The sequence below is a fragment of the Oncorhynchus tshawytscha genome, linkage group LG15 (genome assembly GCF_018296145.1).
Source record: "Oncorhynchus tshawytscha isolate Ot180627B linkage group LG15, Otsh_v2.0, whole genome shotgun sequence".
NCBI classification, from domain to species: Eukaryota; Metazoa; Chordata; class Actinopteri; order Salmoniformes; family Salmonidae; genus Oncorhynchus; species Oncorhynchus tshawytscha.
The window spans coordinates 19,684,918-19,710,285 of record NC_056443.1 but is presented as its reverse complement, the minus strand read 5'-3'; the positions used below and the strand labels follow the sequence as shown (position 1 = coordinate 19,710,285).

Genomic DNA, 25,368 nt, shown 5'->3' with positions numbered 1-25,368 from the left:
CCTGGAGGTAGGTTAGCTTAAAAGGTTTCAAACGAAGGGGTATAATAGCCTTTCTTTCCCTTCTGCCTCTTCGTTGCAAAAACCTCGGTGTGCCTGTCTAGGCTACACGTTAAAATGTTCGTCTGTGCAATTAAAAGTGAATCCGTATCTTCTATACAATTGAATAACTATTATTTTGGTCGTACTAAATTGTAACTTTACCGTGAATTTCCTTTCTTTCAGAGAGCACAACGAGCAAACCCTCTTTCTCGCTCTCAACTTGTCTCTAGCCTGGTGCAGGAAACAGAACATTTCTCCACCAAGGCAAATCGCACAATCAAAGAAGAGGCAAAGCGAGAGGTTCTACTCCCCCCCAAAGTCTGCCCACGAAAACAAGACCACGAAGTGAGGAATTTTTGTATGAATGAGTCTCGAATTTGGCCAACAACAAAAACAATTGCAAATGTTATACGTGAGGCTTCTTTGACCGAATATATTGTTTGTATTGGTTGGGTTGTTACAAATGCTCTGATATAAGTGGACCACGTGGCATTTCGGCCACTTTGAAAAAATACGACTTTTTATCTTGGCCAGGTCGCAGTTGCAAATGAGAATTTGTTCTCAACTAGCCTACCAGGTTAAATAAAGGTGAAATAAAAATAAATAAAAAATAAAATCGGAGTTGTGCCCTGTGGTCACACGCGTATCTGCCCTCTCATTGGCTAAAATGGTCACACCTGATCTCGCCTCCTGGCGCCTGTCTTCCATCCTTGAGGACATGTATTTTCATTGTAACAGCAGTCACTCAACTATCTTGTCAATATAATGAAAATCTTGGTCACAATGCATGATCAACGTGCCTCTTCTCTTGTTAACCCTTTAACTGTTTCTAAAAAAATATGAAAACATGTTTGCACCATACATTCCTATTACTAACAACTAAAATAAGAACTTACAATAGTTTATTTTCAACTTGTTTATTTGGAAATAACAGAGCTCTACCAGGTAGTTGAGATATTAAAATAAGCTCATACCAGCAATGCCATATTAGAATGGCAATTTGCATAGCATTTTGACTCATTTCAATATTTAAAAAATATATACTTTAAGTCTGCTTCAATTGCCTTTATTGGTAGGTAAGTATTGGTGAAGACTGTTACATGTTAACCTATAAAGGTAATTTTGTATGTCCAAACATGAATATTCAGTTACATTGAAATGAATGTGTTTTCAGGTAGAGGTATAGTGCAGTCCCTCAAAAAATATTCCCATTTTGAAAATATATGACAAAGTGACGTTCTTTATTACTATTATAGGCATTATTTGTATTAGTTGACCAATCAAGTTCAAGTGAATATTTTTTTTCCTATTTCCTATTCACTTCTAAATCCATTGTCTAAAAGCCTGTTGAGAATGTGGTTGAAGGGTTAAAGAAGATGTATGCTTATTTTATTCTTTAATTATTTTACATGAGAGGGAGAGAGAGTGAGAGATGGGAAAATCATAAAAACAGTGTGACAACATGTGCCCCCTTAACGTTCTGTTTTTTAAAGGTTAAAAGTTGGTTAATGAAGAAACTACTTCAGGTAAAGCTATATAAATAAATGCTAGGCTATGCTGTTAGAGTTAAACAAACGAATTGATTAATCAATGAGACAATCAATGTGTATGGATTTGTACTCATAATGCACCTCATTCCGAGCTCATGCTTCGAAAAGTCATTTGGTGTGACTGATGATGAATTCCAGGAATTCCCCCAAAGTGACATGATTAGAGGTGATTATTTAATTTTGAGATTTTTAAATCCATCAGTCAGGACATGGGGGCTCAGGTGTTTTGGAATTCCAGCCATGTTATTGTTGCTGTAACCCTACAGGGCATTAATCGGCCCAGGTCCGGTTACTAGCCTACCTGACTCTGACAGTATGCGGTCTGTGTTCGGTATGACTCACCGTCTTCCACCATTTATCTCTCACCCTGAGTAAAGATAGCTTATTAGGATGCAGAGCTGGTTACAGTCAGCCGTTTGATTTAGCTCATGAGTAAAGATAGCTTATTAGGATGCAGAGCTGGTTACAGTCAGCCGTTTGATTTAGCTCATGAGTAAAGATAGCTTATTAGGATGCAGAGCTGGTTACAGCCAGCCGTTTGATTTAGCTCATGAGTAAAGATAGCTTATTAGGATGCAGAGCTGGTTACAGCCAGACGTTTGATTTAGCTCATGAGTAAAGATAGCTTATTAGGATGCAGGGCTGGTTAGTCAGCCGTTTCATCTAGCTCATGAGTAAAGATAGCTTATTAGGGTGCAGAGCTGGTTACAGCCAGACGTTTGATTTAGCTCATGAGTAAAGATAGCTTATTAGGATGCAGAGCTGGTTACAGCCAGACGTTTGATTTAGCTCATGAGTAAAGATAGCTTATTAGGATGCAGGGCTGGTTAGTCAGCCGTTTCATCTAGCTCATGAGTAAAGATAGCTTATTAGGGTGCAGAGCTGGTTACAGCCAGACGTTTGATTTAGCTCATGAGTAAAGATAGCTTATTAGGATGCAGAGCTGGTTACAGTCAGACGTTTGATTTAGCTCATGAGTAAAGATAGCTTATTAGGGTGCAGAGCTGGTTACAGCCAGACGTTTGATTTAGCTCATGAGTAAAGATAGCTTATTAGGATGCAGAGCTGGTTACAGCCAGACGTTTGATTTAGCTCATGAGTAAAGATAGCTTATTAGGATGCAGAGCTGGTTACAGCCAGACGTTTGATTTAGCTCATGAGTAAAGATAGCTTATTAGGATGCAGAGCTGGTTACAGCCAGACGTTTGATTTAGCTCATGAGTAAAGATAGCTTATTAGGGTGCAGAGCTGGTTACAGCCAGACGTTTGATTTAGCTCATGAGTAAAGATAGCTTATTAGGGTGCAGAGCTGGTTACAGTCAGCCGTTTCATCTAGCTCATGAGTAAAGATAGCTTATTAGGGTGCAGAGCTGGTTACAGTCAGACGTTTGATTTAGCTCATGAGTAAAGATAGCTTATTAGGATGCAGGGCTGGTTACAGTCAGCCGTTTCATCTAGCTCATGAGTAAAGATAGCTTATTAGGGTGCAGAGCTGGTTACAGTCAGCCGTTTCATCTAGCTCATGAGTAAAGATAGCTTATTAGGGTGCAGAGCTGGTTACAGTCAGACGTTTGATTTAGCTCATGAGTAAAGATAGCTTATTAGGATGCAGGGCTGGTTACAGCCAGACGTTTGATTTAGCTCATGAGTAAAGATAGCTTATTAGGATGCAGGGCTGGTTACAGTCAGCCGTTTCATCTAGCTCATGAGTAAAGATAGCTTATTAGGGTGCAGAGCTGGTTACAGTCAGACGTTTGATTTAGCATATGAGCTCACCTTCGTTGCGTCACACGACCTTGGGGAAATGTTTGACTGTGCACATGTTGACTACGGGTTGCTTTCCCTTTCATTTACAATTGGTTCTACTACTTTCGGTAGTCACAGCCTATAACCGAGTAACTGATTCTTCATGGTGATAGTAATAATTAGGCTTATCGTGGCCGGTTTCAATGTGATACGGGCACGTGAATAGGCTACTGCGGTTAGCTGTAGGCCCAATGCCAAAAGGAGAAGTGGTGCGCATTTTATAGTCTGGCTACCGTCTGGCTAGACTATGAATCACTTAGATGTTGTCATTTGATAATCACACACACGTCACATGGCCTGAATAAAACACAACCACCGACTGTTTCCTTGTTGAGATTAAATTGGCACATAGCCTACGCGTTCGTGCTTTGTTGCCATTTTAGAGCAACAGCAATGTGTAAACATTCAGTGGTTGTATTTTCTTAAAACTGTATTAAAAAGTATGGATTTAAGCAAACAAAGAAAGGCATGAAACAACAGATGACAAACATAGGTACACATGATACGGTTTAAGAATGTACATGTTTGAAGTAGGCCTATCGACGCATAACGACTCGAAGGAGTCAGAGGTTCATTAAAAAAAAACTTGTCTCCACTCAATTCCGTGGAGGAGTTTAGTTACCTGGCTAGTGATAATCTATGCATACTTGTCATGAATTAGTCATAACCGGTATTCACATAGCATGTTTCATCTTCCTGGAGGCAACGGTTTATTGAAACAAACACCCTGCGCCCATAGCTGCTGGAAAATAGTTTGGGAGTGCTGCGATTATTATTATTATTGCTGACTGGCGGAAATAAATTGCAAATGCAATCTATTTCTATGTGGAAGCTGAAATGGCCTATTAATTCATTTTCCATTTTAGTAAACACTCTTATCCAGAACAACTTACAGTAGTGAGTGCATACATTTTTATACTTGTCCCCCGTGGGAATCAAACCCCCTAGCATTGCAAGCACCATGTTTCACCAGATGAGCCACATCATCACATACCACTTGATGTCTCAATGTACACAAATACTGTATTGTGCATTGTTTTTCTTCGCGGTGATGGAAAGTCTACAGGTACAAACCTAGATGACCAGCCTATATACAGTAACGCACATTTACATTAAGTGGTTTGTAAGGATGGTAAATTAACACTGCACAAAAAAAAGTTGTTTTCCATGTTATTTGATCAAGAAAAATGTTACATTTGATGTGGATGTTTTGTGTTTTTGCCCATAACTTGGCACCCTTTGATGAAAATGTTTGAGGACAGGGTTTTGTTCTTTTGGATTCCATTACAATGAATCTCAGAGAAAGGGACAGGGCAACAACATGCAATTCCAACCATTGAATCCTGCTAGACACTGTTCTTAATTATACAACTACCTTCTTTTTTTTGCCAAAGCGGAGAGATGCTGAACATTTTCTTTGGCCCGAACTGCAGAAGTCGATATCGGTCCGCTAATACAAGTAAAGGCCCAGTGCACTACTTTTGTGGGAAAAAAATATATTTGTTCAAAACATATATTTCTTAATTCAGATTTTTCAAGGGGGTGCTGCAGCACCCCTACTTCCCATTGCTATGCCTGCACCCGTGAATAATATGCGTGCAGGCAGGCCATTTATATTTGTCTCAAGTCACATAAGGTGTTGCTTGCTTCCTTCTTCCCGCCACTGCTGCTTGTGATGACATCCAGAAAGAGATTAGGATGACACAGATTAAATGATGGCCATGGATGGACCCAGGGGTTCTAAACAGTGCTCTGGATCTGCCACATCTCATTGCGTTCCAAGACGTCAACCCTGAACCCAAGACGTCAAGGGGAGAAGATACCTTATTCAGACCAGCTATGGTAAAAATAAATAAATCCAATGTCATTTATGACCTTATCAGTGACGATGCAACTTTTGTCTTGACTGCCAATTAGTGGTAAAGAAACAGTGTCTTGAATATATCTTATCAACGAGAACTGAGTATGGAAGACAAGGACATGTCTATTGAAGGGGCCATTGCGAATCGCTGATGACGGTATAAATGGCCAAGCCTAGTACTTGCAGTTAGAATGACATTCATTCATTAATGCGAGTGTCTTTACCGGTTTCTGAATCTCTCACGGTGTGTGTGATCCCATCTACGCGGTGTCTTCGACCGGAGGATTCATGCCAGGGTTTCTCCAGTGTGGTGTGGGAAATCATTCATACGCTGTTAAAATGATGTCACGCCATCTCCACAGCAATAGGCAATGTCTCGAGTCCACTTGACCTTTCATGAAGACGTTAAGACGCGTCACACACAGGAAAATACTTATTTGGTCTTTCTCATCTGGGTTTGACACAATATCTTTAACCATATTTGAGAGATTGTGTATATCATATGGTTATGTAGCAGTCACCTCTTTGTTAAGCAGGCTGAGGAAAATACATGGAATAGTTATTCTAGCATGTGGCTGAGAGGTTGTAGTAGGCTACTATACGCTTGGCTGACAAATCCTGGAATGGTATTGGAGAGAGCCTGCCAGACAGTGTGGTGCAGAGGGGGCCTCACAGGCATTGTGTTACTGTGTGTGTGTGTATATATATATGTGTGTGTGTACTAGTGATCGAGTCAGCATGCGGCTACTGCAGTTATTTAGGTCACAGTGAGTGTTTCCTAGCATCGTCCTGATCTCGTGAGCTTACATTCTGTTAGGCGAAACAGAATGTAAGCTCGCGAGATCAGGATGGTTCGTATGAGGGTAAGTTTCCCCGGACGTCAGGTGTGTCACACTGGGTCCTCTGTCAGCCCCTGGTGGACGAGTTTAGAACTACACCGTGTTAGTACATCAGTCAGCTCTATGGCTCTAGAAAGCCTTAGGACTTGGTCAGGGGGTATATCGGCAAGGCATGAGGCCAGCTCATGGTTTTTCATGCTAGGTTTGACTTCATAGAGCCATAGGCATGTTGACAGAATGTTAAAGGTGTAGATCACTAAAGTAAGGACTATAGCAATGTAGGGCCCAGTTTTTCCGCACCGTGTCTCGACTTGTTATTGGCGATCACTAACTAGGGACAGGAGTTTTCCTGGTCAGGTGACAGGTCACATGGCCAGGAAAAAAACAATAAACCCTGAAAATATTAACCATATGAATCCATGGAATGGATTTGAGTCGTTTATTTACAAAAACAGAAAAGCAGTTACATGAACAAATAACAGTCACACAGGATAGAATTGATGGGTCATACAAATGCTGCATATGGAGGAGGAGACCTGGCAGTGGTTCTACCGGACACCAGTCTTGGGGTCAATTTAATTTCAATTCAGGAATTACACTGAACATCTAATTCCAATTATCTTCAACGCTCAATAAGGAACATTGGGAAATGGAATTTTGGTTTACGTTATGAATTGACTGGAATTGAAATGGAAATGACCCCAAACCTGCCAGACACTTATTTACATCATCATTTAAAGGAAAAGAAAACAACCGTGATAATTGATGGTTTTGTGGCCGTGAAAGAGTGGTTCCTCATGGTTTAAAATCTGAGCCCTGTTAGTCTCATTCTGCCTGTCCTCTTCCCTTACCATTTCCTCTCTGTGTGATTTTGTTGGTCTAAAACTTGAACTCTTTGTATTTCTTGGCACCACTTCGTGTGTCTTGGGGCTGGGCCTTCCTCTTCTTTTGCTGTGGGAGAGAGAGAAAGAGAAATGAGTGCGAGAAAAAAATAAGTTGTCAATATCGTCATACAACAGTGAAAACACTACTTTCCCCCCCTTCTACTAACCCCCTATCCCGGCACAACATGTTGACATAGGTCTCTCTCTCATTATCTCTACAGGGCTGATAAGAGGGAGAGAGGAAGGAGGGAGATAGCTGTGCACATGCACAGCTCTTTCAAATACTGATATTACAGGAGGATGGCCATATTCACAAGCATAGAGATAACATTTTTTTAAAGCAAGGCCTTGCAATATTAGTTATTATGAAAGTACATTTTTAAAAACATTGGATTCCTGGAGCTAAAGTTGTAATAGGGATTTAGGTGTTGAAATCACTCATACCAGTAGAGATAATAAAAATGGCCCTCTAGTCTTCCCATCTAGTGTTTGTTTTTGCTTCCTTTTGAACTGAAAACTGGTAATACAAAACACTCTTAACCTCAGCAAGGCTCTAGTGGTCTAATACATTTAGAAAACCCAGAATAAGATTTCCAGTACGCTAGCCTGCAGTCGCTCCCACCTCTCACCTTCTGTTTGGCGGCGTGCTCGGCCACCATGTCGCTGAAGTCCTCCTTCTCCACCTGGGCCTCCTGGTTCCTGACATGCTCTTCGTACTTCTGGGTCATGGCCATTGGGTCCAGCTCCAACTCTTCTGGGGCCAGGGCTACCTCCACCCCCTGGGACTCCTGGCCTCCACCCGCCTTACGACCAGCCATCGCCTGGAGAGGGATAAAGAGAGAGCGAGAAGTGGGTTCAAACAAAAGACAATCTGAAATGGCAGTGGCACCCTAATTCCCTAGTGTGTGTGTGTGGTACAACTGCGTCCAAATGGTTTGAAGACCTGGCCAAAAGTAGTTCACTATAGATCGGGTGCTGATTCGGGCGCAGTCGTAGTGTGTGTGTGTGTGTGTGTGCGTATGATCCTGAGGATGGATGTAGATGTGTTGACTACGCAATGCATTAGTGTACAGTATGTATCAAAACTGGCATGAAAGCAGACGTGGTTCTTACCCCCGATACGTCGTAGATGTGTGTGGATGCCATCATGGCTGCCCCTCCAGAGCCCGTTCTCCTCTCTGGGAGCACCGTGAACAGCTGAGGAGTCTCATTCCTACACATAATGCCGCAGAAATAAATCACCAGAAGATACAAACCCACACACTCACAGCCTTGGTAGCACAACACACACAATAGAGAATACACACACAGCTTAAGTATGGCCACACACTCACCCGTCCATGGCCTCCTCAATCTTCTTCTTCCTCAGCTCGATGAGCTCTGGAGTCTCCATACCAGCAGGCACTGACGAGAAGCCTCCTGGGGTGATCAGACCACTGGGGGAGAGGCATATACAAAACACACACAGGGCTGGAGTTGGAACACTGATCAAGGTACTCAAGTCAACCAAATGCAAATGTCATTCCGTGCGATCAAAGGCCATTTGATCCAACAGTATAAAGAGACTGGTTCATTTCAAGTCCATGTCAACTTGTGTTTCAAACGTCCAGTAAACAACATGTGAATGTCTACCTGTCTGCCGGTGTGAAGAAGCCGGTTTCGTCTGGTTTCTCCTCGTCGCTCTCATCTTCCTCCTCTTCCTCTGAAGACTCCTCATCTGAAGGCTCCAGCTCTCCCCACGGCGTACGATCTACCTCCTCCTCCTCAGCCTTCGCCTACACAGAGAGAGAGAGACACACACACACACACACACACACACATTAAGGCACCAGTCAATACACCAATAGATTAAAAGCAGACTGGTTGTACGACATAGGCATATGTGGTAGTGAGTGTTGGGAAGTTTGGTGTATGGTAAATATTAGGGGTATGAGGCACGATTGTAGGGTATCCATCAGTGTATGAGGAGGATCTAACCTGGAAGTCTCCTGCGTTAGTCCCGAACACATCACCGTACAGAGGCTTGCCTGTCTCATCTACAGGAGGCTTCCCCCAACCACCAGCGTGGTAACCAAACGAACAGCTCTGAGAGGAGGGAGAGAGCGAGAGCGGAAGAGGGAGAGTTAATCGTCTGTAATGAGCTTCACGATACTGCAACATTTCAATACAGTGTTAATACTTTTGTAACAAGTCGGTAAATTGTTAAAGAGTGTGTCTGTTAAAGTCGGGCTTACCTCTGGGATGGGTGAGTTGAGTCCAGGGATCTTGAGGTTGGGATAGGAGGGAGGGGGGCCGTATCTCTGCATGGCAATCAGCCAGGGAGGGGGCACCTTGTGGGAGTTCTGCACAGAGAGGGGATGGTGAAGCAATTTTAGTGACAAGACCATTGTGTATCAGTGTCATTCTGCTCTCAAAAAGACGATCATCAACACAATTATTTTCGTCAAATTGCTGCCCAGCAACAATAAAGTTAGTGGCGAGATAACAATAACATGAAGTAGCGGTGGTGGTGATGAGGATGAAGATTAACTCACCGGTCCAACCGGCATGCCCAGAGCGATACGCAGTTCATCTGACAGATCGCCTGGTTTCTTCTCCTTCAGCCTCGTCTCAAACTCTTTACCCTGAAAGAGAGAGAGAGGTCAGTGTGAGAAACAGAAACCTACCAGAGCAGTCCACTGACAACTAGGATTTCATTCAAGAACAAGGAACTATTGAAGGAAACCCAAAATCAACCACATAGGAGAGCTGGGGCCATATGGACAAAAAATCCATATCGCGATAAATTCCCTAAATGTATGTGATATTGGTAAATAGAATGGTAAGTTTATAACATTCATGTGCTAGGGAAGTGAATTTGAAATAATTCACTATTCAAATAATATCATGATATTTTGGGGGGATATCCGGATAGTCGAAAGAGATGGGTTAGCTGACAATGTCACACACAAAAAACGATGCGCATGCTTCAATGGTGCAGAAGTCCGTGCGTTGTTATGATTCTGGATGGCCAGATGGCTACCAACAATGATAAGAAACTGCCATGCTGGGGAATCGTAAGTGACTCGTTTCAGCTAGGCCGTCATTGTAAATAAGAATTTGTTCGTAACTGACTTAACTAGTAAAATAAAGGTTAAATAAATAAATAAAAGCTCATTTCATCTTGTTCTTGATACCATGTCTTGTTTTGAGGTGTTTTGACTGATTTCAAGTCAATGTTAATATGGAAAAAATGTGCTAGCTAGCTAACCAACAACTGTAATGATGTATTTGAGACAAGAAGTGCTCTTTGTGCAAATGTATTTATGTTTTCAATAAACATAGAATATAGTTTACATGTTGTCAACAATCTAAGCCAACGCTGTGTGTTTTTCCCCATAGTTGCGCACACATCGGATTTGTTGCTCAACAACCAACCTGTCTATACATGTAAAACTAATCAAATTTGTTTAAACTTGGGAATGCTACCTGCCCCAATGCATAGTGCCAACTGTAAAGTTTGGTGGAGGAGGAATAATGATCTGGGGTTGTTCTCATGGTTTGAGCTAGACCCCTAGTTCAAGTGAAGCGAAATCTTAACGTGACAGCATAGAATGACATTCTAGACAAACACCTTTGGGATGAATTGGTACGCAGACTGCGAGCCAGGCCTAATCGCCCAACATCAGTGCCCGACCTCACTAATGCCCGTGGCCGAATGGAAGCAAGTCCCCGCAGCAATGTTCCAACATCTAGTAGAAAGCCACCCCAAAAGAGTGGAGGCTGTTATAGCAGCAAAGGAGGGACCAACTCCATATTAATGCCCATGATTTTGGAATGAGTTGTTCGACAAGCAGGTGCCCACATACTTTTGGTGTAGTATATCTACCTCGTAGTATAGGTCTCCATGGATGGAGAGTTTAGGCTTCATCTGCCACTTGAAGAAGGCGTCGTGGAGCTTCTGGTAGTCAATATCGATCTTGCCCATCTTGGGACGAACCTTCTCCCTCATCTTGGTCTTCATGGTCTTGGCATCCTCCTGTGAACAGGGAACATAGTGTTGAAGAGTTTACACAGGATAAAACAGATGCATATTAGATTGTGTCCTACTACAATAGAAATTACATTAGGGTTCCCCAACTGGAGGCCCGCGGGCCGAATTTGGCACGCAGGTGATCTTATTTGGCCCCTCGAGTTTATTTTACTTTTTGGGGGGACTATAAAAACACTAGCAAATCAGCTCCAATTGATTTTCATTTTGGAAATCTGTTCCAAAGTATAATAGAGAGATATAGTGTATGTGATCAAAAGCGGCACATGCCCCATCAGATTTGTCTTGTTGTTGTTTTTCTGTAATACTACTAGCCACCTAGCAATTTTATAAAGTTGGTTTCAGACAGGTTCCCAATCTCCCAAACTCAATTAGCTACCAAGAAGCCAATTTCAGGCTATCAATCAAGTTAAAGTAGCTAGCTTGTCTAATTATCTTAGCTGGCATGCCTGCTGGCAAGGTTGGTAGACTTTAGAAAAGCAACTAATTACTAAATGTACTGAATAAGACTCGCATTCCTTTCAATCTTTTACCCCGATTTTAGCAGAGATTAAAATAACCACCAATCAGGAGGATACAGACAGCTCAAGAGGTATGCCTAGATGTGCAGAAAAATATACTTTTTTTTTTTTACGTGATCATATACAAACACAAGCAAGGTTTGAAATTACTATGTTTTAGTCAAATTTTATATCTGTGCTTCTTGCAGTCAACAAATTTGTAATTATGTTCTGGCCCCCTGACCATCCGCTCAAGAAAAATCTAGTTGATGATCCCCGAAATACATGGTCCTTCCGTACTAAGTAATCACAGATAAAAGCAATGCCCCAACCACATTCTTACACCTCTCTAGTCATGATGGATCCTTATTAACCTCAAAGAGGAAAGCATTCAAACATGAGTACATCCCAAAATGGACCCACTTGCCACCAGCTTGTGGCCCCCTGTACCCACTCAACCCCAACCAGTCACCCACCTTCTCCTGCAGAGCCTCTCTCATCTCCTGGATGCCCGTCCTCTTGATGAACTCTGGCAGCTCAAACGGGGGCTTCTCTATACCCCTCTTGCCCTGGAGGTACTTCCTCTTGAAGCACCAGTGTCGGGGGACGGGGACCGTGTTCCTGGTTGCCTTCAGGTGTACCAGCAGCTTGGGCTCCTGGGCCGTCACGTCGTGCATCTCCACCACGTCAGGACGCGCCACCAACTGGAGAGGAGGAGAGAGGGAGGGGGATGACAGGAGAGATGTGAGCGAAAAGAGAGGTAATAAAGTTGGGAGGTCACATGCTGACTAGACTTGGGACTCGCATGCTCCATCGCTCGCATGTTAATTTTGTCCATCCACACCAGACACGATCAGGACACGCAGGTGGAAATATCAAAACTAACTCTGAACCAACTATATAAGTTTGGGGACAGATCGAAACGCATTAAACATTCATGGCCATTTAGCTAGCTTGCAGTTGTAGCTAATTTGTCCGGGGATATAAACATTGGGTTGTTATTTTACACAAGGTCCTCTACTCCAACAATCCACAGAGAAAAGGGTAAACCTAGTAAGATTCTAGTAATCTCTCATCCTTCAGTCTTCTTCTGACTTTATATGGCAGTTGGCAACCAACTTTTATTTGAATTTTTGAATTTTACCTTTATTTAACTAGGCAAGTCAGTTAAGAACAAATTCTTATTTTCAATGACGGCTAGGAACAGTGGGTTAACTGACTTGTTCAGGAGCAGAAAGACAGATTTTTACCTTGTCAGCTCGAGGATTCGATCTTGCATCCTTTCGGTTACTAGTCCAACGCTCTAACCACTAGGCTACCTGCCACCCCAACTTTAAGGTGCATTACAACCCCTGACTTGAGTGTGGACCTCATTTCAGCTTTCAATCACCCACGTGGGTATATGCTTCTAAAAACCAATAACAAGATGGGAGAGGTGGGACTATTTTAGCGCCTGGCTACGCAGATTCTCGTTGACGTGTGCGAGCAGTTTGGTTGAAATGAATGAATAACATGTATGTGTCATTTTTTTTGTTGGTGTGGTCAGCATGTCAGACGATCCCGCGAGTGGTTTGGTTGAAATTAATGAATAACATGTATGTGTAAAAGAAAATTGGTGTGGTCAGCATGTTAGATAATCCCGCAGGTGAAGAAGCCGGATGTGGAGGTCCTGGGCTGGCGTGGTTACGCATGGTCTGCGGTTGTGAGGCCGGTTGGACATACTGTCGAATTATCTAAAACGATGTTGGAGGCGGCCTTTGGAGGACATTCCTGCAGTCAGCATACCAATTGCATGCTCCCTCGAATCTTGTAATATCTGTGGCATTGTGTTGTGTGACAAAACGGCACATTTCAGAGTGCTGTTATTGTCCCAGCACAAGGTGCATCTTTGTAATGATCATGCTGTTTTAATCAGCTTCTTGATATGCCACACCTGTCAGGACAGGTACATTAGAGTAATGTAATGATGGACTGTCATTTCTCTTTGCTTATTTGAACTGTTCTTGCCATAATATGGACTTGGTATTTTACCAAATAGGGCTATCTTCTGTATACCCACCCTACCTTGTCACAACACAACTGATTGGCACAAATGCACTAAGAAGGAAGGAAAGAAAATCCACAAATTAACTTTTAACAAGGCACACCTGCGAATTAAAATGCATTCCAGGTGACTACCTCATGAAGCTGGTTGAGAGAATGCCAAGAATGTGCAAAGCTGTCATCAAGGCAAAGGGTGGCTACTTTGAAGAATCTCAAATATAAAATATATTTTGATTAGTTTAACACTTTTTTTGTTACTACATGATTCCATGTGTTATTTCATAGTTTTTGATATCTTCACTATTATTCTACAATTTAGAAAACTACAAATAAAGAAAAACCCTTGAATGAGTAGGTGTGTCCAAACTTTGGACTGGTACTGTGTGTGTGTATATATAGTCAGCACTTATAACATTCATGAAACACAGCATTAATGACACCAGCTAGATCTTATAACCACTATGTTATAAGAAAGTGGTTTACTTGTTTGAGTTCAGCCACAGTCAGTCTGTTCATCCTTCTCAGCTTCTTCTTAGACAGCTTGGGAACATCTGTTCTGATCTCCTGTAGACACAGAGAGAGATGGAGAGAGATCAATAGATGGAGAAAGAGGAGCAAGGAGGACTTCCATGGTCAACAGTTCCAAAGAAGGAGTAATTGACAACATGAACAGGAAGACACTATCCCCCATGTCCCAATCCTCTAACTTTCTCCCTGAAAGTGCACTACTTAGGGCAGTAGGCTAGATAATTGAGACACTGAACAGTCCTGCTTGAGATTTTGTCTTCTTCATCCAAGCCAAGGAATGAAGAAACCATAGGATAGATGAATACTAACGTCATCACTGTCATCGCTGTCTTTTGTCTCCTCCTCGAACCCCTTCTTCTTCAACATGGTAGGAGCCTCCTTTTTCTCTGGCTCCTTCTCTTTCTCTTTCTTCACATCGTCAGTCAGCTGAGGGATGAAAAAAAAAAAAAAAAAACAGTGAGAGGGACGGAGACAAAGCCGGTTAAGTGAAGCAATTTACTGAACACGCAAACAGAAAACCAATATCCAAATTGAACAACAGTATATTTTATTTCATAAGTGGTCATCAAAATGGTAAATAATAAGGTCAAGAAGATTGCGGACAAATGTGTAGGATGTTTTGACTGATCATTTGTTAATTCGTTATGAATAAACAAATGATCAAAACGGAGCAGGCTCTCACCTTGAAGGCCTCAAAGATCCTCTTGAAGAAGATGAAGTTAGGATCGTAGATCTCCGGTTCCTCAGTGACGTACTCGATCTCCACCTCATGCTCTTTCTCCTTCCCTCCATCCTCCTCCTTCTTCTCCACCGCCTGCTCCCTCTTCTCCTGCACACGCCTTTTCTTGTTCTTCTTCTTGCGGTTCCTGCGCTTGCGGTTTTTCTGAGAAGGGAAGAGAGAAAATGTCAGGAAATAGCACCATTTCTTAATCCGCACACCAACTCAGTGGCCTTGTGGTTAGTGTCCGCCGTAAAATTCTAAGGTTGTGAGTTAAATTCCCTGCTGAGTCGCATCATTCTGAATTCGCATTGGTGAAGCGCCAAGGTTCTTCCCCTCTGTTGCCTTTTGAAAAGGAGGCAAGGAGAGGACGGGAGGAATCAAGAAAATACAATTGAGATTCACCCACAAACAGCAGGAGAGAAATTGTGAATGAGAACAATACTCACATCTTTCTTGGAGAGAGAACTGTCATCCTCTTCCGTCTCAGACAAGACGGGGGCGGAGGAGTTGTTCATCTCCATCTCCTGGCTCTCCTCCTCCTCTTCTTCTTCATCTGGAAAAGGATAGAAAACACAGAACATTCACTGACCAGTTCAAGCTCCTACAAGGCTCTGAACCCAGATAACAAGAACTAGGACCGCAGTACTTAGAATAGAAAGATACCATCAGGGCTAGAGGTTTGGTTGATGTTAACTTACTGAAAGATATGAAGAAACATTCAATAAATATATGTTATAAATAGAGTTAGCTTACTGTATTTGCTTAAGTCATGATTTTGTCATTTGTTAAGGATTTATGCATAATACCACTCCAGTGTGTAGTTCCCTGTTCTGACCTGTGGGAGCGGTGCTTAGCTGCTCCTGTCTGATCTCCTTTAGTTGGAGAATCTTCTCCAGGGCCTGAGGGATCTTAGGGCCAATGCCCACCTCCTCTCCCTGCCACACCTGTTAAACACACACACACTAGATTTTCTTAGGTCAGGTGTCTCCTGATACTAAACATATCGCATATACATTTCTTCTAAATCTTACACCGAGCAGACTTCTATAGCAGCTGAATTCTTACCTGAGATAACTCACTAAATGAAAACTTAAGTCGCAAGCATCCAGTTCAATTTACATGGGTGTTAAGTATTTGTCCCTTATGTTTAAGAGCACAAAGTAGACCACGACAAACCATATTTACAAGGACAATGTCTATTAGCTTGACGTTGGGTCGTACCTCTCTGGCGTCCTCTCCTGGCGGTGGGGGAACTCTCTGTCTCTGGGTATGCATCATGGACATACCAGGAGGGGGTGGGTTCATTCCACCAGTATTTATACCAGGAGGGGGTGGGTTCATACCTACAACACAACAAGACCCACATTTTGATTTACACCAACCATGTCGATGTACCTGCCGTCGTGTTATGTAAGCACGAAACAGACGAAAATGGACAGAAACAGGGAGGGATTATCTGGAAATGTCCAATAAGAAACGCTTGTTGTTATCATTTTCTGTAGAGAACGACCGATATGGGTTTTGAAGGGCCGATATGGAGAAAATTTGAAAAATGGCCAATATTTTATGGCGATAATACCTTGAAAATGTGAACATTTTAATAATTTGAACATTTCAATAATTTAATTAGCATTTGAATAAATATTCCCATAGAAAGCCATATACGGCTTCAACAAATCGTTTATACAACCATACAATCAATTTGACTTTGTTTTTAAACACTAACTACTTAACATAATGGTACATTTCTTGATAAACTGGGTGAAGCAAGATTGCATAGGCCTAGTCACAATACAGGTGAATTCATATTTAAGAGGACTGTCTTCATGGATTGATTTCTTGACTCTTTTGGGCCTTTTTCACTAGTCTATGGGGCAACAGAAGACAATCTGTTGCCCTTTGAGACCACGTTAGGCCTACTGATCGACACATTTTTTTTTATAGAAGTAGCCCTTTGTCTTTAAAAAAATATATTTAAAAAAATATGTGTTGTCTCTTTAAGAGACATGACACCACTCCTGTGTCGTGTAACCAAAGTATGTGAGCAGAACCTAGAGAGGAGCTTGCCGAATTTGACTGAAGCGCAGAGCCAGTTTCCCAAAGGATCGAGCAGCGGCTGTCTCGGCCGCTCCAATTTCGCCCCCAGTTCCACTTATTTTACTAGATCAGGACATGCATTTGTAGTCTACTTGTGTGCTGCTATAGCCCCTTGCTTTAGCTACGGTCATGGAGTTTGCTAAATATTTTTATAAAGAAACCGAGAAAAAAAAAACACAGGCGCAAAATCAAGGTGACTCACAAAGATGAGGACCAAGAGCAGGAGTGTGGTGATGTAGTGTCCACTAAAGAATCACTGTGGAATCTGAAAAGACACGTACCCCGAAAGCATGATGATGTATTACATGCACATGCTAACAGAAAGGAACGATATGGGTAGCTAGCTAAGTGTGCCATTGTATTCAAGTATTCATAAACAAAAAATCTGATCTCTTAAAAGTTTCCTTCAGGTTCATTCTATTATCTATACAATAGGCTATCCTTGATTTTGGCTCAATAAGCCTGACATATTACCTCATTCAAGAGGCTTTCTGTTTTGATAAGTTTTTATTTTTTTTAAATAACCCTTACGCCTACATAAAGAAAAACTCCTCCTCCCCGCCCAGCCTGGCAAGAGTTGGCCGAAGGGTGTTCAGCATCCCATGGCTCTGCAACCGCAGAGAGGGTATTCTCCGCAACTGGCCTACTCTCCAGGCACCGTCACATGAGCCTGAAGCCACAGACTCTGGCCAAACTTGTGTTTCTAAAAGTGAATTCAAAAGGCGCTGTCATGGAGTTCACTGCATTTTTTTCATAAATAAACTGAAAAAGCACACAGGTGCAAAATCAAGGTTAATTACTAAGATGAGGAGCCTAAAGGCATTTTTCATTTCATTTTTATTTAGTTTTAAGTCACGGCCTACATGCGTAATTTATAGACTATGGTGATTTAATACAATTAAATGTTTAAATGCTGAACGCGTAAGGATGTGGAGCACTGGAGCGGCAAGGTCGGCAGTTCAGGTCGGCTCAGCAAGAGAAAGACAAGTCATTTAGCTAACTCAGTGAATTAACAACATTTTTGGTAGTGCAGAACAATTAGTGCCTTTTGAGGTCGGTTCAGTTTCGGTTGAATTACTAAAAAAATCTAATCTTGGATTAGATTATTCGGGTTGAATGCGGTAACACCACTGAATCATTTATTAAATATACTTTAATCAAATATTTCAGTTGTGTATATTACATTTGTTTTATTGATTAATATTATTTCATTCCAAGTCATCATCAGCTGTTGCCTATGCGGTCTGACAAAATTAATATTTTGTAGTTCTTCAAAGTAAATAAGGCACACTTTTATGACTGCTGAATACCAACTATCAATAACTTTGTATTTTCAGTTAGAGATACCTCGCAAAGCAACAGCTGCTCTCTATATCCCTTCACGAGCATGCATTCTTGTCTCTTCTGTAGCAGGCGTGAAAAATAAACAGACCGGTCAAGTACACTGAACAAAAATATAAACAATATTTAATGTGTTGGTCCCATGTTTCATGAGCTGACATAAAAGTTAACAGAAATTTGACATCCCTGTTAGTGAGCATTTCTTCTTTGGCAAGATAATTCATCCACCTGACAGGTGTGGTATATCAAGAAGATGACTAAACAGCATGATAACCTTGTGTTGGGGACATTAAATGCCACTCTAAAATGTGCAGTTTTGTTACACAAACACAATGCCACAGATGTCGCAAGTTGAGGGAGAGTACAATTGGCATGCTGACTGCAGGAATGTCCACCAGAGCTGTTGCCAGAGAATTGAATGTTAATTTCTCTACCATATGCCGCCACCAACGTTGTTTTAGAGAATTCCGCAATATGTGCAACTGGCCTCACAACCGCAGACCACTTGTATGGCATCATGTGGGCCAGCGGTCTTCTGATGTGAATGTTGTAAACAGAGTGCCCTATGGTGGTGGTGGGGTTATGGTATGGGCAGGCATAAGCTATGGACAAGGAACACAATTGCATTTTATTGATGGCAATATGAATGCACAAAAATATCGCGACGAGATCCCGAGGCCCACTGTGATGCATATCTGTATTCCCAGTCAGGTGAAATCCATAGAATAGGGCCTGATTTATTTATTTCAATTGACTGATTTCCTCATATGAACTGTAACTGTAAATTCACTGAAATTGTTGAATGATGCATTTATATTTTTGTTCAGTAGAGATGTGCAATGGATTATGATCATTGTAGTTAATTACCACGTTTTATGCACTAGACTATGTAGAATATTGGCCTATTGGAAACTACAACTCTCAACTACATCACACAGTTCAGGCTGGATGTGATTCATCTCTAGAGAAACTGTGCAATGCGCGCATTGAGCTCACAGAAGAAAAGAAAAAAAACTAAATGGAATTCAAATAATTGAACCGACGACGCACTTCGTTTTTTAAAACTGAAATAACTTACATTTTGGTTAATCGCTCAGCACAAACACAGCTTTAAAGTTAGCATACCTTGCGTTAGGGTTTGCATATTAGCAATCACAAATAAAGTTAGTGTAGTGAATTGACGTTACCTAGCATCCCATTCTCATCGACGGGCTGCAGTGGAGCAGGTTAAGAGCTTCAAGTTCCTTGGTGTCCACATCACCATCAAACTAACATGGTCCAAGCACACCATGACAGTCGTGAAGCGGGCACGACAAAACCTATTCCCCCTCAGGAGACTGAAAAGATTTGGCATGGGTCCTCAGATCCTCAGAGGGTTCTACAGCTGCACCATCGAGGGGAGCATCCTGACTGGTTGCATCACTGCCTGGTATGGCAACTGCTGTATATATTGTTATTTTTCAATGCTGCTCTTTAATTACTTGTTACTTTTATCTCTTAGCCATATTTTTTGGTTGAAACTGCACTGTTGGTTAGGGGCTTGTAAGTAAGCATTTCACTAAGGTTGTTGTATTCGGCACGTGACTAATAAAATTTGATTTGATTAGCTAGCAAAAGTGATCTCTATGCTGAATGTTGTTTACCTAGCTAGCTACTGGTATGTTGCTTTCAGGGGTTTCGTCAATATTTTCCGCCGGACAGTGTGACCGGAAAGATTGCAATTGACCTGAACACTAACGCATTATGGTGTCCACCCACGGTGAACAAAATCACATTTAGAGGATTGTAATAATAGAAATGTGCCTGTAAAGGTAGTAAAACAAAGTAGAACGATGTTCTTATAACAACATGACAGGTTTAATTGAAAAGCAAAACATTGCCCTTGCGTCTTCCTCCCTGCTATAAATCATAAATGAATATATATATATATATTAAAAAACATTACGCCTAGAAGAACAAGCCGCCTACACAGCAATAAAACTTCAAAATATAATGTGTATAATATAACTTGCGAACGACCTGTCCTATAGACTATTTGTATGAATATTTTTTATTAATAAATAACAAAACACAGCTGTTTTAAAATACAATCTAGGCCTGAACATTTGAATTAGGCCTAATAAATAACACAACATGGCAGTTTATGAACACCAGGGCTAGCCCGCCCCACTCCCGATGCTAAAGACGCCACTCTAGGAGGCCATGAAATTAAGAAATTAACAACCTGATATTGGACAATCAAATTCGATATATGTAAATAAACAACATTCGGTAAGGCTGGCGCATGGAGAGAAAGCTTATTTTACAATGGTCCTGTAAAACAAGTCCCACGCCATGCATTTATGAAAGCACTGGTTACCATAACCAAAATGATCTACTTTTACACTTCTACTGGATGTTAATAAATGTTATGTTATAATTTGAACTATCGTGGGGGTCGTGATCGTCATGTGTGATATACGTGGCTCATTGATTAACAACTATAATATGCCGTCGGCTGACTAATGATTGCAACTCTCCGATGTGAATAGTTGGCAATGATGTATCGTTTCCAAGAGCTACTGAATAAGCTCAAATGAAATGCACCAATTTCATATGATAAGCCTACACATAATTACTCTCCTCTCTCAATCCATTCCAAATCTGTATCCTATACATGACACAAGGGCGGGATATGTTGATCTTGCCTAGGGCGGCAGCAGAACTGTTAGGACTGGGCCTGACGAACGCAATTTGCCTCTAATTTATTTGCATTTGCGGTGGACCTTGACCTGCTCAAAGTGAGCGGCTGCTGTTGGGAAGTCAAAACTGTTACAACTCCTTGGAGCAGCGTGCGATGTGCATCAGCCTTGTTACTTTCTCTCCGAAAAAAGTGAAATCTTGAGGCATTCTTTACTGTTTTGGAGAAAGAATCCCCTCGGTGGGCACACTGAACACAGAGATAATCAACACAACCGTCGCCAATTTTGCCCAGTCGGGGGTACACTTATCTGAAGGACCTTGCGTCTTTTGCGCGAGTAAAAATAGAAACACTTCATTTCCAAGCAGCTTGAGGATTTATTAACCTAAAGTATATTTGACTTTGAAGTTGGAGCACACCATCAATGAATAAAAAGCATTATATCGCAATCCCCCAAAAATATTATACCGGAAACCCCTGGTTGCTTTGTAAGGGCTGCAGCCTGTATGGACATTGTCTTGCCTAACAGTTAATCAATTATCACCTTAGAAATGTCTACATTCTGTGTGGCATTATTAAAGTGTGCAAAATGTATATGCAGCATGAAAGGTCTAGAGTGGGTAGTTAGCAAGCAGCCCAGAGGTTCCTCGAGGACAGGCTAACTAGTTAGCAGTGGCGCCGGATTACAGGAGTTTCACACGAGAGGCAAGTGTGTTAACATGATATAAAGGGGAATATCGGCTTAGCCGATACTCAAGGGCCGATTGCCGGTAACTAAGGGTTAATATCGGCCCGACCAATTACGAGTCGTTCTCTAGCGGTGTGCACTACTGACCTCTCATCATGGGGGGCATCATGCCAGGGGGTCGTGGCCCCGGGTCAGACATCCTGGGCCCTGGTCCTCCATGTTGCATCTTAGCGAGCTCTTGCTGCCTCTCATGCTCCATCATCACTGCCGCCTGACAGAGGGAGGAGAGATGAGGAGGAGGGAAGGAAGAGAGCAGGGAAGGAAGAGAGTAGGGAAGGAAGAGTGCAGGGAAGGAAGAGAGCAGGGAAGGAAGAGAGAGAAGGGAGGGGAGAGATGGATGAAGGGAAGAGAGGTAGGGAAGAGCGAGAATTAGAAGATTGATATATTTCAAGCAAGGGACGGTACCACTACAATGTGATTGGTTGTGACACAAAACTACTGATCAATAACAACAAAATAATTTAGATGGGAGAAAGACATGAACAGCCTCCAGCCCTCACCCTCTTCTGCTGCTCCAGAAGCTCCTGCTCCTTCATGTGCTCTTCCATAGCACGGGAATCCCCCTGAACACACACACACAAAAGGTAAACTTTTGAAACTATTCATCACCAACTGATCAATACCAGAACCCCTCTACAGCCACTGCTTCCATCCCATGCAAGAGAAGACAGACTACCTTACAACTAGGGCCTAGAGTATGTCCTAGTCAGGTAAAACTCAGGGGCCTAGATAAAAACCCTCTCCGGTGGTTTGGTCTTACCTGCTGCTTGGCCCTCTCCTCATGCTGCATCATCATGGCAGCCCTCTGCTGCACCATCTTCAGCTGGTCCTCCTGGGAGAGGCCAGGGGGCATACCTGGAGGCTCCATGCCCATATGCATCCCTGGTGGAGGGGGTCCACCCGCCATCATGCTCATCGCCTGGAGCATACCCATACCAGGTGGCATGGGCGGCATGGGCATTGGGGGCATGGGGGGGATGCCTGGCATCTGGGGGACAAAGATAGAGGAGGAGGGAAGGGTGATTGTTGGTAAGGTTGTTTTTGATTTGGGTAAGTAGTTATTCCAGCACCATGTGACCTAACCAGGAAAACTCCCCTTAGTTTTTACTGGTCAGATCACATGGTAAAGGTAAAACTCCTGGTCCTGTTCATGACAGATTGATCACATGCTGCAGAGTGTATGGCTAAACAATCACAGTAAACGTAAGAATGAGAGGAATTAGATTGGACTGTCTAATAACCTTATAGGGTCGGTTGGTGCTGACCTGCGTGGTCATAGGTTTGTCATCACCCCCTTGGTTGGGCTTGCTGAGCATCATTCCAGTCTGAGTGGAAAAACACAGACGCACACAAAGATAAATGGATCAGATAAACGCATAAGATGCAATACACTCTTTCACTCTCCTCCTCACTAGCACACACTGACCTGCATCATGTATCCCTTGAGCCTGTCCAGCATCTCCTCTCTGGGGCCTAAGGAGGAAAAGACAACTGTAAACCAACAATGAACAATACAGCTGGGACAACAATGATTTCATTACAAATGGATGAAATGAAAGGTTCATTTATATTGCTGTGTAGTTAAATCAGCCACTTCGAGGAAAGCATCTGCGCATGCGTGACTTTCTAATAGATCATTTATCCTTGATCTGAAAATGTGGTCTGAAGGTTTGGGGGTGCAGCAATTTGTTTTCTTGGAGGGGGGACGTTTTCTCCCGTGCTGCAGATGGCTATATAGGTCCTATAATACAGGACTATTAAAAGGCCCAGTGCAATAAGAATATATTTCTACCCGTTTGATATTTTTTTTTATTCTTTTTTTTTCAGGGGCTGCTGTACCTCATCAGCCCTACTTCCCGCGGCTGTGGTCGGAGGTGCCGAATTGATGATGCGGATCCTCAGGAGGCCAACTTGAGCTTGGTACCGCGTCACTGTTTGCCTCAAATTTTGTACAAATGCAGCGGGCTCAATATAGCTCTGCATTGACCGTAGGTTTTGTATAAACACAAACTTTGACAACTTCCTTCACAACAGCTCTGCTGCATGGTCAATCCGATATTTGCATTGGCCGTGCAGCATTTACAGTGATACAGCCTCTGCAGAAGTCAGGGAATTCATACTTCTTGCACTTCGCTGAGCGGCGCAAAGCTAGTGTGAAGAAAGTTGTCAAGGAAGTGAGTTTGTATTTATACAGGACCTCCCGCCCCCACCTACCCTCAACCAATCATGTCAATGCCGGACCTATATTGAGCCCTCCACATTGTTACAAATTTTGAGGGGCATGGCAATGCAATAAATACTGAGCTCATTTTTGGGCTCTGCATGCCTCTGGGGCATCGCTATTGCGTCACATTATCCTTACGGCGCCTCCGAACATATTTTCGAATCAAGCATAAATTGGCTTTAAATGTGCCTTTTATCAATCAAACACCCAACCAAAACAGCAGGTTAAGATTAGCTGTTAGCTATCAACCATGATGACTCACTAACGTTAAGCAAAATACTATGCGTAGAGGTGTTGAACATGAACTTGTAGCTAATATGTATTGTTTGTGTAGATAGCGAGCGAGTAATGATACCGTTAGTTTGCACTCTCCATTACTTTCATGAGGGCCTGCTAGCTAACTTTGCCGCGGAAGTACATATGTATGGATAGCATGTTAGCGGCTAGCTACTGCTACACACAATTCATTCAATTCAAAGCTTGCTTCTAATCATACCCATGTTAGGTGCGCCTAGCTCGCCTAGCTTGGCTTGAAGCTCCGGATTGCTCCATGTATTCAGGGCCGCTACAGAGCTCCCCAAGTCAGAAGGCATGGGTTCAGTCCCCGGCGGTCCGTCGGAAGCCATGTTGAAATTCAACAGAGCAATGGGACTCTACAGAAACAACAGACACGAAAACCTGACAAATCTTGCAAACCGGAAAAAGCAGTTGGAGATTTCTGGGTAATGTAGTTTGTGGTAGGAGGAATAATATTATTCATTGGTTTCCAAATTACAACCACTAGGTCGCAGTATTTAATTAAGAAAAACACGATCCTGATTCATTGCCAAAATGACATGCCAATGTGAAGTAAGAGGCAATGTATGCTTGATCCAAGAAATGTGGTCAGAGGCGCTGTTTGGATGGTGTGACACAATTGTGGAGCCTCCAGAGGCCAAATTGAGCTCCATACAGGGCGCTGTATGGTTAATCTGTCACCTGCATGGGCCTTGCAGCATTTCCCTTACGAAAAAAGATTTCAGTCAGTGGAGTATAACTGCAGTATAACTGCAATTACTGCGTCCAAAATACCAGTTTCAAAACAGCAATCTTTTTTTGTAAGTGTTATGGTGATACTGCCTCTGCAGATGTCAAGGCATTCCTACTTCTTGTGCTTCGCTGAGCAGCGCAGAGCTGTTGTGAAGCAAGTTGCTAAAGAAGTCAGTTTGTGTTTATACAGGACCTCCCGCCCTCACCTACCGTCAACCAATCATGTCAATGCGGAGCTATATGGAGCCCTCCGCATTTTTACAAAATTTGAGAGGCGCAAGGCGATGCGGTACTAAGCTCAATTTGGCTTCTTTGGGATTGTTGACGGATCGCATCCAATCTTAAGGTGCATACACCACCACCTACTCTACTGGAGTGTGAGGCCATTCACAGCCTACCTACATACATTAAATGATTTGTGATACGGTACTATTAAATTGGGGTATAT

At 42.5% G+C, this 25,368-nt stretch overlaps 1 protein-coding gene across 3 annotated transcripts; it reads right to left on the bottom strand.

The window, feature by feature from the left end:
* Nucleotides 1–6,520: 6,520 nt before the first annotated feature.
* LOC112214586 (splicing factor 3B subunit 2) lies at nt 6,521–24,558 on the bottom strand. 3 transcript variants are annotated; one of them, XM_024373450.2, is made up of 22 exons: nt 24,388–24,558; nt 23,094–23,140; nt 22,909–22,992; nt 22,428–22,655; nt 22,168–22,230; nt 21,755–21,878; nt 16,023–16,144; nt 15,637–15,745; nt 15,248–15,354; nt 14,763–14,963; nt 14,390–14,506; nt 14,036–14,116; nt 11,986–12,213; nt 10,848–10,997; nt 9,514–9,603; nt 9,214–9,321; nt 8,957–9,064; nt 8,612–8,754; nt 8,314–8,415; nt 8,093–8,192; nt 7,609–7,800; nt 6,521–7,046 (listed from the first exon to the last, which is right to left on the bottom strand). In XM_024373450.2, exons 1-22 carry the CDS (start codon nt 24,515–24,517, stop codon nt 6,975–6,977), a joined length of 2,706 nt encoding a protein of 901 aa, XP_024229218.1. In that variant the 5' UTR covers nt 24,518–24,558; the 3' UTR covers nt 6,521–6,974. The 3 variants fall into 3 exon arrangements, with proteins under 3 accessions (XP_024229218.1, XP_024229219.1, XP_024229220.1); XM_024373451.2 differs by having other exon boundaries at nt 22,933–22,992; XM_024373452.2 differs by lacking the exon at nt 24,388–24,558 and adding an exon at nt 23,507–23,615.
* Nucleotides 24,559–25,368: the final 810 nt, after the last annotated feature.

Excerpts from the sequence above, each read along its gene's own strand:
- LOC112214586 (XM_024373450.2), bottom strand. The coding sequence starts at position 24,517 with ATGGCTTCCGACGGACCGCCGGGGACTGAACCCATGCCTTCTGACTTG. Across the intron at positions 9,604-10,847 it reads ATGGAGACCTATACTACGAG|GGTAAAGAGTTTGAGACGAG; the intron begins GTAGATATACTA and ends TCTCTCTTTCAG. Across the intron at positions 9,322-9,513 it reads TGGGCATGCCGGTTGGACCG|AACTCCCACAAGGTGCCCCC; the intron begins GTGAGTTAATCT and ends CTCTCTGTGCAG.